General features: G+C 40.1%; 1 protein-coding gene across 1 annotated transcript in view; it reads left to right on the forward strand.

Moving 5' to 3' along the window:
• The window catches only part of smg7 (SMG7 nonsense mediated mRNA decay factor), a 30819-nt gene that overhangs the window by 2806 nt on the left and 15254 nt on the right, over positions 1–12759 (forward strand). The window contains 8 exon segments of the mRNA XM_056236409.1: positions 10320–10351; positions 10731–10848; positions 10981–11113; positions 11427–11598; positions 11745–11816; positions 11922–12072; positions 12195–12330; positions 12424–12586. Coding sequence (XP_056092384.1) covers positions 10320–10351; positions 10731–10848; positions 10981–11113; positions 11427–11598; positions 11745–11816; positions 11922–12072; positions 12195–12330; positions 12424–12586 — 977 coding nt within the window.

Consider the following 12759-nt stretch of genomic DNA (forward strand, 5'->3'; position numbering starts at 1 on the left):
GCTGGAGGTGGAGTCTGGGTCAGGCTGGGCCGCATCAAGTATTCCACAAAAAATAGTATTCAAGTATTCCAAAAAAGGAGCACAACTGATCCAATCTTCTCAATCTTTATTATTAACGTTTCTTCTGAACTGTTCCTCTGAATTTGAACATTCCTTTCTGTACATGATTGGTTCTTCATGAGCTGTCCTTCTGACAGTTGAAGTTCATTTTACAAACTTTCTTTGTCTATGTAATATTTATATTTGCTTATGTCCTTTTTATTTTCTTTATACAACACATTAATGATATTGAATGTTTTTTTTGGAAGGCACATTTCCTTTTATTATATACTTAGAAAAACAATTATTGCTTTTGAAATACAAATATTTGCAGTCATGTCTGCCCGTCTTATTGAATTCTTTCTACACATGCATAGTGTCTCAGGCAAATTACTGACTGCACAAATCAAAGCAAACCTTCTTATCAACCTGTTAGACACATATTACAAGCTCAAAATGATTATTCTCACATTGTTTAAAGCAGGGTCTCTCTCCAACACGTCGCTCTCGACAAGGGGCAGTTCACATATCGCGCTCACATATTTTGCGCGCTCAAGTTCGTTATTTCAAATGTAGGTGCGTGTGCGCGGCAAGCGCGCTCATAATTGAAGCGACGCGCTCATTTTTTCCAGGCGCGCAGTATGTTTGTACTTAGCGGTTGTCTATGGCAACTATTGACAACAAACCCACCGTATGGTAGCCCATTTAAAACGCGGCACACGCAACGACGGGCCGCACTAACATTACACTTTAATGTCAAGTAGGGGGCCACAAAATATCACCCCGCGGGCCGCAAATGGCCCGCGGGCCGCGAGTTTGAGACCCCTGCTTTAAATGATAATGAGCTTTGGTCACCACGCCTCTCTGTTCTGTGCGTACACGTTTGTAACACAATAACCATAACGCGTTGTTCATTATAAAAGTGGGATTATGAATTAAATGGAGAACGTCGTACATAGAAAACATGCAGTAATGTACCCTGAGTGTAAACCTTAGACTCATTCATCGTGAAGCGATTTGCAAAGATATAAATATTAATATCAGGGTTCCAGACTGCGACCAAATTGGTCGCATATGCGACCATTTTTTGAGAATGTGCGAGTTAAAATTTTATGTGGTCGCATTTGTGCGAGTGGACGCTTGAGCAACAGAACGCCGTTGTATCAGCTGCTGCAGTCCGTAACTTATGTTCAAAATGAACGAGTAGGCTACATCATGAATCCATTTTCCAAACCGTGTTTTTGACTTATTCTGAATCACTACGGTACGCCTATAATAAGTGTTTATATTCGGACTATTTTATCCCGGGGTCGTCTCGGCTGCAGAGTAGCCCAGTGCCTGCGTGACTCGCCATAGACATTAACGGAGAGAAGTTCCGTATACAATGTTCTTCCGCAAGACACGTGCAGTTTATTTATTGACGAACGTAGACGTCACGCGCATAGCACACTGATGGTGAAACGCGCCGAATTAAGGCATATAAAAATGATAAAAATGGTCTCACGAAACACAGAGCCCCCTCCTCCTACGTCTTTTCAGCGGTTATATTTTCCTCTGTCGAGCGATTACTCTCATGATCGCTCGACAGAGGAAAAGGAAATTATTATAAAATGCAGAAGGTAAGGAGTGTGAGATTTCTGCTTTTTGTTACAACTATAAACTTTGATAACGAAAAATCTGTATCAGTTTATTATAATACTCTAATCTTTTAAAATGTAATGCATACATTTGAATGTTTAATGATTTTTAAAAGATAGAAAGATGATAATAGACAGACAGACAGATAGATAGATAGATAGATAGATAGATAGATAGATAGATTGTATATAATTCAAATGTAAAATGCTTAAAATTACAGATTAAAATTACTGTCCAAAATCCATGAAAATCCTGAAATTTGGCAATGATAATTAATATATTACAGGTATTTCTGCTGCAACCCAGAAAGCCTTTGCTAGCCTTGGTCCATTAAAACCACTATTCATCAGCATGCATTGATTAATCCCATGGCATGTAGCCAAAAAAAAAAAAAAGGTGCGACCAAATCATATGCTGGTGCGACCAACTGAGAAAGTTGGTAGCACCAGTGCAACCAGTGGAAAAGTTAGTCTGGAGCCCTGAATATAAAGGTTAATAAAACCTTACACTCACTTCAGTTGTTCTAGAGGTTCAGCAGGAACACGAATAGCTGGTACCGATCCTTTTTTCATGAGCAGCTTCTTAGCAAATCCAGCTTTATACTGATCCTCGTTTATAAAGCAGTCTGCTGAGAAATGATTTGCGCAAACATGAAAGCATTGACGTTGCTCGTGGGGAATATTCCCTTCGAAAACAAAACTCAGCCACTGCGTCTTCAGCGGTTCGGATTTAGGAACATCAAAATGACTGCTGTGTTCCTTATTGCACCCAAGAACAGAACACCACAATCGCTTAGACGCCATTCTGCTCATAGACAGTGCTCCAGCATATCAACAATGACCGCGCCGGTCCGCGCAGACTATGATTGACAGCTCTCACGAGCGAGAGCGGGTCTGTGTTGAAACGCGCCTGTCAATCAACAATCGCGGGAGGGGCGTCCGACCGTGTGACGTCACACGGTCGAACGGCTCGATTTGAGGCAGGGGAAAACATATAAGGAGATTAAAACAAAAACACTGGATGGATTTTTATCATTTTATGATGGTTGTGTACAGGCACTGCCAACACACTTCAGTACAATCAACTTGAAAAAGTGCATGTACCATTATATGACCCCTTTAATATCAGTACATCCAGACCAAGATATCTACCATTTGTTATGAATGCGATCGCTTTGAGGTCGACAGTCAAGTTGTGGTAGTGTGCTAGAGAATTTCATGTCAGTTGATTGAATTGTCTCTTGTCTAACTGGTCCAGTGCTGCATTGTTTTTATGCCTTGCTAATGTTTTGTTTTCTATGATGTATTTTGTACATTGTTATTGTACTGTTAATTTATTGTATTCAAATATTATTGGATGTGTGTTGCCAATGCAACATTATCAAGCTGGCTTTTTTTTAACCGTCTGAGGGTGCTTTTGGGCCTTGGGGAAGTGTTGTTGACATGCCCTGACATTTGTGCTTTTTTTTTTAGTTGCTTTCAAACATTTTGACTTTCCTCGCCAGCATTTTTAAAATAATTATTTACTTATTTTTTTAAGTTGCCACTTGCCAGCCACTGCCAGGTTTTTTTTGTAATTTTCACAATTTCATGGCCCCCAGAATATTTTGTTGTGTGAATATCTGAAGATGCACTATATAAAAAGTAAGAACAGACCTCTCTGCTTTTAAACAAAAATATCTGTTTTATTCTAGTTTCATGCATTCTTTTTTATCATCAACACTTGAATGTGGGTAAGTTTCATAAAAAAAGAACATTTTGAGCAAAAAACTGAGAAAATTGTGTTTTTGTCAAAGACAAGATCAGATTCGAGTACGATGATCAAAACATAGATGGAGTAGTAGATGAAGTCCATCAACAGCCCCAAAGCACAGTCCTATAGCACTTCCTGGGCGACATTTCATTCAGTAACATTAGGCCATTTTGATTTATATGCTGTTTATTGTTGATGATCGCATTATTTTTCAAATTCATCCCCTTGTATATGAGATCGCTTGTTTCTGCTGCTTCTTTGCCTGTGTTTTGATCTGGAGATACTGTACTCTTTCAGGAGATGCGTAATAGCACCCCCTACCGTATATCAGTGATAACACGGAAAGCTGTAAAAACTTGTCAATGGCAGAGAAAGAGTTAATGGCTAAAGTCTGATTACACTGTTGAATTTAAAGTCCCCCGGTATTCAATAATTATATCCATTAAAACTCATGCTTGATCACCAAAATGCCAAATGGCATATTTATAAAAAATTTCCTGTGAAAAACTGTTCATGCCTTAAAATATCTTGAATGTAATTTTACACCGTTGCTTCATTTAGTATAGGCCTACACATGTAGCCATGAATATGCAAATGAGCCCGGCCTTCACTCACTCATACCGGCTTGTCTACAAGTCGGTCTCAGATGGCAATGCGTTTTATGTATCGCTCTCTACAACGTCGGACACATAACGGTAATTAATATGATTAGCCTTTGGCAGGGCTATGTTATCAAACAGCTAATAATGTGTTGCTAATTATTATATTAAATATTACACAAACCCTGTTCCCGGTCGCCATCTCAGAGTCAGACAATTGTCTTCTAAAAACAGTATCATATAAACGCTTTGAAAAAACAGAACGTCAGTGGAGAAAGGCATATAGTAGTTCATCATAACATTGTATTATACATCATATACAAAAAAATATATCTGGATAACCTAGCTTCTCTTGACGCTCCCCAGCTTCGCAGTATAGTCATGATGATATGCTAAAGCCCTCACGTTGTTGTGATTGGCTGCATGGTAGTTTGTCACGTCAGAAAACACCAGCGATATCAAACTGCGTTTTTGAGACTGTCTTTGGTTCACTGCAGTTTCTAGGAGAAAATACTCTGCAATGGTGTTGACTTGAGTTAAGTTTGCACATGGTTTGTCTTTAAGCATATTAAAAACACCACATAGACATAAAGACAATTAAAAACTTGATTTTCACCACAGGGGTTCATTAACGGATTGAATGTAGGCTTTTATGTACAGTGTTTCCCACAGAATTTGATTCTATTTGCGGTGGTGGGGTGTCGGGTGGGGCGGGTTGGTTTTTTTCGGGTGGGTCGGGGTGGGTTGGTGTGGGGGGTGGTAGGGGGGTTAATTAAGGCACAACAAAAGGGTTAAATATATCATATATTTTTATTGACACGTATCTTTCTATGACTGCTCCACAGACTTCTTGTTGCAAATTTTGCACCCTTTGTTTGCACATTTAATTTTACAGGACTTTCTGAAAAAATATTCCAATGCCCTATCATATGGGAAGGCCTCAGGACAGGGTCCATTGATGGAGATCCTCAAGCAGGCAGCCAGGTGATCTCCTTGAAGCTGGTTTCGGAGGTCTGTTTTCACCTAAGGACAAAGCAACAACAAAAAAAATTCCCACAAAATGCACTAAAATAAATAAAATGTATAATTTGATTGAATTTCGCAAAAACTCCCATTTATCACAAAAAAGGTTTTACGCTCGCGTGAGGTGGTTTTTCAGGCAATTCGGATTTTTTTTTTTTTTGCAAAACTGCAATGGAAACAGTTTTTGCGCATTTACAGTCACCTGACTTAGAAAGCGCAGTGTGTTTGGACAGAATACGAGACAGAGTTCTTTATTAAATTCATAAAAGACAAAATAATTACAGGAATACTGGATTCTAAACCTTAAAGAAATGCCACAATCAAGAGCTCGGAGCAGAAATGAGTGAGAAAACACCTCATATGTGCCGCTCACAGTATAAGGGTCTTTCCTTGTCATTAATGCTTGGATAACACGCGGCCTACGTCTCTTTACATTAATAGGCTAATGATAATAATGTCTAGTGCGGTGGCTGTGAAATTAACCTACCAACGTCCGTTGCCATGATTTTTGGAATGACTGATCGCGAGAGGGAAAAAAGGACGTTTTAGTCCCGCCGTCATTTCGCAATAGTTTTTTTATCGATATTTAGAAAAAATCTGTAATGGAAACGCGACAGCGTTTAACATAGACTAACTTCTCAGAGTTATGTTGTGCGTATACTAACCTTTCAACTCCGGGTCCGGATTGATTTCTGGAATCTTCTTCGCTGGGGAATAAGCACCATCCTCCTACGCATGCTCATGTTTTGATGCAGATCGTGCTCGAGGAGGAGGAGGGGATATTCGCGCGCGCGCCTCCGTTGTCAGTTTGTGTGTGTGAGAGTGAGAGAGAGGGAGGGAGCAAGCTAGCTGCGCGCAGCTCTACAATAAAATACTATTTACCCATATTAAATAGTTAAAAATTTGAAAATCAATCCGTGGCGGTCAGCGTTGCTATTGTGGCGGGCCGCCACAAATTAATGAATGTATGGGAAACACATCCAGCCGGTGGTTCTCTCAAAATAACCCTTGACAGGATGATGTCGAGGCCCCAGACGCGAACATGTATGATTTTAAACTGTTTTAAAATCTTACCTGTTTGTATCTCATAATCCAACAGTGTATAAAACAATAGTCACAAAATGGCAGCAACTGCGTTTGTATGAAACAAGAGAGAGCGAGTCCTCTACTGGATGGCATAATTGCAATAAAAACATCCATGAAGAAAAACCGTTGCTAGCAGGTGTATAGCACTGCTGACTTCAGTAACCCGGATGAGCCTGTGTTATCTGTTTTGAGCGGTTGTTATCTTGGAATAACTTACCGCTGGATGACCAATCAGAATCAAGTATTCCACAGAGCCGTGTAATAATCACATATAAACATTAATAAACTCACACATCAGTTGTGGTAAACTGAAGCTCAAGTATGTTTGCTTGATGTGCAAGCACCAATGAGGTTCATTCTCGTGTTTTATGCAGCACGTTTGAGCTTCCGCAAGAGTTTTGTTCTTGCGGAAGATAATTACTTTTTGTTGAGCGATATATTGTCCCAGAAATAATTGCGATAAACGATATTGTCAATAATTCTTTTAACTTTTAAGAATATTTAGATACTGGAAATGCTGTCAAAAAATAAATATCCTAAATACTGTTTCTAACAAAAATTGCACAAGTAATAAGTAAAAAGGGCACACTATTTCACGCTGTGACATTCATATATGTACCGGAACAGTGGATTGTGGCTTTAAATGTGGATTTATTCTACCAAACTGTCTGTAGTTGTCAGGAAAACACTATAACGCCTCAAAATGATGCCGCCTTTTCACCTGTCGATATCCCTGTGTGAATGAAAGAGCTTCCTGAGCCCCACTTTCGCCTCTGACACGGAGAGCAGACGACATCCTTAACACCAAGAAGACCAAGAAAGTGATTGTGAATTTTAGGAAAAAAGGACAACTTAACCACACTGCACTTTTCATTGGAAGTGAGGAGAAGCAGCAAGTTCCTAGCTTTAAGTTCCTGCGACTGTCTGTTACTGAGGACCTGTCCTGGGGCATTAAAACCACCTTAGCTCTGGGAAAGCCACAGCAACGCCTCTTTTACATGAGGAAACTTAGGAGAGCTAAACTCCCTATGCAGCTCCTGGTAAATTTCTACCACTGTGCTATCGAGAGCGTGCTGACCTATGGACTATTGGTGTGGTTTTCCAGCTGCACTAAGGCCAAACAGCAGGCACTCCAGAGGGCGGTGAGGACAGCGGGAAAAATCATCGGAACTAACCTCCCGGAGATCAACACTGTCTACACCACCCGAGTGTGCATAACATCCTGCAAGATCAGTCGCACCCAGCGCATCACCTGTTCGACCTGCTGCCCTCAGGGAGACGATACCTGGCCTTCAGAGCGAGAACCACTAGATTGGCCCACAGCTTTTATCCCAGTGCAGTGAGACTGTTGAACGAGCATTCCTCCAATTTACACCCAGCCCGCCACGTACACCACACTTCTCTCTCTACACAACTTTAATAGTTGGGAACTGGTGTATGCATTGCTGTAGTATTTATACTACATCTCACAATCCTTAGTAGTATTGTTTATATGGACAACAAATAATTTGGTAACACTTTACAATAAGGTTACAAGAGCGATACATTTGTTACAGTATTTATTAATCTTTGTTAATGTTAGTTAATAAAAATACCGCTGTTTATTGTTTGTTCATGTTAGTTCACAGTGCATTAACTAATGTTAACAAGATTTTAATAAAGTATTAGTAAATGTTGAAATTAACATTTACAAAGATTAATAAATGCTGTATAACTGCAGTTCATTATCAGTTCATGCTAACTAATGTAGTTAACTAATGAACCTTATTGTAAAGTGTTACCAATAATTTTAATGTCCCTGTCGACTGGTACTAAGTTGGTGAGCCAAATGGTGTAAGATATAACGGATTGCACTTTATGGACTTTTTGTTGCACTTATTGCACTTTTATTGTAGGATTTTCTGATGTTATTTCGTTGTTATTTATAACAATGACAATAAAGAACAAATTCAATAAGTCGATATATTGATTATCGCGACAGGCCTATCAGTATGTAGCCAAAAAAAGAAATAAGGGCCTACCCTGAACCAGAGCCCTCATCCAGCTGAAGGCACTGGATATTGCCAAAGAGCTGAACATACCCACCAGCCAGGCCCCTCATTACTTATTTCAGCTATGAACTGACACACTTGCCTCTTGATTTCTTTGAAACGGCCTCTGTGATATGGCGTAACGGTGTGTGTCCACTGGTGCGGTGGGAGCGTTTTCAGTTCATTCCTATGGAAGTCATGCGCGAGCAAGACCAGGCTAGCAAAAACAAAAACAAATCAACCACTAAAATATCTAACAAGAAGTTATTATTATTGCCAATTTCTTATTTGACACATTTCTATGTCAATTAGACCAATGGCATTGCTTTTAATGTTGCTGTGTGTCATCACTTGAACTGTGCTTATTGGTACGTTAAAGGGGTCATATAATGGTGCATGCACTTTTACAAGTTGATTGTACTGAAATGTGTGTTGGCAGTGTCTGTACACAACCATCATATAATGATAAAAATCCATCCAGTGGTTTTGTTTTAATCTCCTTATATGTTTTCCCCTGCCTCAAATCGAGCCGTTCGAGCCTGTGACGTCACAGGCTCGCACGCCCCTCCCGCGATTGTTGAATGACAGCACCGTTTCAACACAGACCCGCCCTCGCTCATGAGGGAGCTGTCAATCATAGTCTGCACGGCGCGGACCGGCGCGGTCATTGTTGATATGCTGGAGCACTGTCTATGAGCAGAATGGCGTCTAAGCGATTGTGGTGTTCTGTTCTTGGGTGTAATAACGAACACAGCAGTCATTTTAATGTTCCTAAATCCGAACCGCTGAAGACGCAGTGGCTGAGTTTGTTTTCGAAGGGAATATTCCCCACGAGCAACGTCAATGCTTTCATGTTTGCGCGAATCATTTCTCACCAGACTGCTTTATAAACGAGGGTCAGTATAAAGCTGGATTTGCTAAGAAGCTGCTCATGAAAAAAGCATCGGTACCAGATATTCGTGTTCCTGCTGAATCTCCAGAAGAACGGAAGTGAGTGTAACGTTTTTCTTAAACTTTATATTAATATATTAATCTTTGCTAATCGCTAGCTGCACGCTTCACAATGAATGAGTCTAAGGTTTACACTCAGGGTACATTACGGCATGTTTTCTATGTATGACGTTCTCAATATAATTCATAATCCCACGTTTATACTGAACAACGCGTTATGGTTATTGTGTTATTGAGTTACGGTGTAGCACAGAACAGAGAGGTGGGGTGAGCAAAGCTCATTATCATTTAAAGTCATATGCACTGAAACGGCGTGCTGAAAACAGAGCTGTTTTTGACCAGGTAAAATAACTGTTTTCTTACAATACTAATGAGAATTTTTAATTAAAGTATATTACAAACTTTTAATTTAGACCCTAAAGAATCATATTAGCTTGTACAAAAATGGCATTAAATGACCCCTTTAAAACAAATAAAAATTAGGTGCACAATTAGCCTGGCTAACGTCAGACCACGTCTCATTGACATTGAGACGTGGTCTGGGAACCACATGTTCATTTTCTCGTATTTGAGGCGTGGTTTACGAATGCCCAGAGCCGTTTATTGGGTGCTACGAATGTCTATCAAATGCGCCTGTATGTAGCTCATAGCCAATCGTTTCAATTATACCAGATGACATATGTAGAGCGAAAGAAATTAGACGAGGAAGAAGACGATGGGTCAGAGATTTATTTGCGTTCTAAACTACTTAGAACAATATCTAAGGCTGCATCGAAAGGTAAGTTCGCGTCTGCTGCCATGTTTGATCCATAGGTATAAACAAACTGCTTCGGTGTCGCATAGACGTTGTCATCGTCTTGCTGCTCCCTCCCCGTTCTGTGGTTGGTTCCCTCGCTGAGGTGAAAATTTGGTCCATGGTATCCAGACTACCTAGCAGCGTGAATAAAATCGTGCTGCGCAAAGGCAGTATGGGGAAACCCAGGCTAGTGCAAAATGGCCTTGAGTTTGTGAATATATATATATATATATATATATATATATATATATATATATATATATATACAGTATATTAGTCCAACATTGAAGCCCCTAAACTGCAATGCTGTTGTGCTTGTTCCAGAAATGTGTTCACCAGACCTTGTCCAATGATTCTCTCTTAAATCATCACCTCATTAACATATTCATTTCTTGTTTTGAGCAGGCAGGCAGAGGCCCTGAAGGCTGACATGACAGGTATGTGCTATCATCTCTAGTTTAGTCTATTTAGTTAGGACTTGAAACATTTGTCAATGTCATTTTATTTATTAGCATGCTATTTTAAGTTGATCTAACTTGTGATCTTTAAAATAAAAATATAATGGCAATGGTCATAAGTTGCACATATTATTGGAACTATTGATGTGATGTATGAGCTTACTTGGAGTCTATTGCTGTTTCATATTTGTCATCTTATTCCTGTCACTTTGGTAACCATGGCATTGGATGTGGTTACTAAGACGTGCAGATCTTTCGCCAAATGAGCTGAAAGGCACTGTTAGACACAGTCAGTCACGTTCTACAGTGCCGCTGCAGCATTAGCTTTTTAACATGTTCCACTCCACATGTCATGCAGATTCTAAGCTTGGTGCTGCGGAGGTCTGGACATCACGGCAGGCTCTTCAGGACTTGTACCAGAAAATGCTGGTTACGGACCTGGAGTACGCCCTGGACAAGAAAGTAGAACAAGATCTGTAAGAATATCAATGATAATACATTGCATAATGATTTGCATTATTTACATGCATCATGCCTTGTCTAAGTTTGTGTATTATGTCGAAAAATATCTGACTTGTCATTTTGTCCCTCAAATACTTTTGTTTCAGCTGGAACCATGCTTTTAAGAATCAAATAACAACACTACAGAGTCAAGCTAAGAACAGGGCCAACCCCAATCGAAGTGAAGTACAGGCCAATCTCTCCCTGTTCCTTGAGGCAGCTAGTGGATTCTACACACAAGTAAGCAATGTATTGAAATGAAATTGTTGTAATCATAATTGTTTTATTTTTATTTTATTGAAATGCTGTTGCTTTTGCCATGAATGCAGTCATTGCTGCTGATATGGTGTCAAATAATAAATAAATAAATAAACACACAAGGAGGCTGTGCTATTGTACAGTGCTCAATGCTCATTGTTGAGCAGATTGTGGTTGAAACAACCATAGACAAGCTCTGTGTCACATGACCAGTTATTATGTCTGTTATTCTTTGTTGACTGTGTTTCCCACAACCTGTAGCGACCTTTATTAAAATCTCTTTCTGCATTCTCAGTTGTTGCAGGAGCTGTGCACGGTGTTTAATGTGGACTTGCCATGCCGTGTGAAATCATCTCAGCTTGGCATCATCAGCAATAAACAGAGTAGCACCAGCGCCATAGTGAAGCCCCAGCCCAGCTCCTGTTCCTACATCTGCCAGCACTGTCTCGTCCATCTCGGAGATATTGGTGAGGTTGCTAAGTTACTGACGTTTTTGTAGCAATTTTGGGGAGAGCATTAGCAACCTGCTCTTCTGTTTTTATAAATATGAAATATTTGGATGTTATTCACTGGGGGGTTTCATTGGTTTTGGTTTATTTTACGCAACCCACAGCACGTTATCGGAACCAAACCAGCCAGGCTGAGTCGTACTACAGACATGCAGCTCAACTCGTTCCCTCAAATGGTTTGTATCTGTTTCTGCATGTTTTCACATACTCAAGCCCACCACTGACATTAGAAAATAAAAACAAGTGAATTAAAAATGAAACTTTTCTCCCTCTGCATTAAGGTCAACCTTACAATCAGCTGGCCATACTGGCCTCCTCCAAAGGAGACCACCTTACAACAATCTTCTACTACTGCAGGAGCATTGCTGTCAAATTCCCATTTCCTGCTGCCTCCACCAACCTACAGAAAGCTCTTTCCAAGGCCCTTGAGAGGTCAGAATGTCTTTGAAGGGCTTGCAGACATTTACATTTATAGGATCATAATATTTTGCTCACATTATCGTATACAAGTAAGAAACTAGTGCTTAATTCTCTTGCGTCTCTTTAACCCACAGCCGTGATGAGGTCAAAACAAAATGGAGTGTGTCTGATTTCATTAAGGCCTTCATCAAGTTCCACGGCCATGTTTATCTCTGCAAAAGCCTAGATAAGCTGAACACCCTGAGAGAGAAACTAGAGGAGCAGTTCCAGGTGCAGTCAAAACCACCAGCTATAGCACTTCATATCATTTTCATGGTCTGAATTTGTATACTCAAATATTCTCCTGACTGATTCGCTCCACAGAGGCTGATTCTTCAGAAAGCTTTCAGCTCCCAGCAGCTGGTCCACATCACGGTTATAAACCTGTTTGAACTGCACCACCTCAGAGACTTCAGCAATGAGGCAGATGAGCACAGCTACAGCTCGGACGAGCAGATCAGCTGGATCCAACTCCTTGGCCTCTTCAGTATGTCCAAACCCTTTCTTGTCGTCTTTCTAAACCATGGGTTAAACACACTTGTAATTTTAAAAGATTATACACATTCGAAAGTTGGGGGTGGATACGATTGTTTTTTTTTAGTTTCTGAAAGAAGTTTGCATTTATTTAATCAAAAATGCCATGTAAACAGTAATATTGTG

The sequence above is a fragment of the Rhinichthys klamathensis genome, unplaced genomic scaffold (assembly GCF_029890125.1).
Source record: "Rhinichthys klamathensis goyatoka isolate OS25496 unplaced genomic scaffold, OSU_Roscu_1.1 h1tg000446l_1, whole genome shotgun sequence".
Taxonomy (NCBI): domain Eukaryota; kingdom Metazoa; phylum Chordata; class Actinopteri; order Cypriniformes; family Leuciscidae; genus Rhinichthys; species Rhinichthys klamathensis.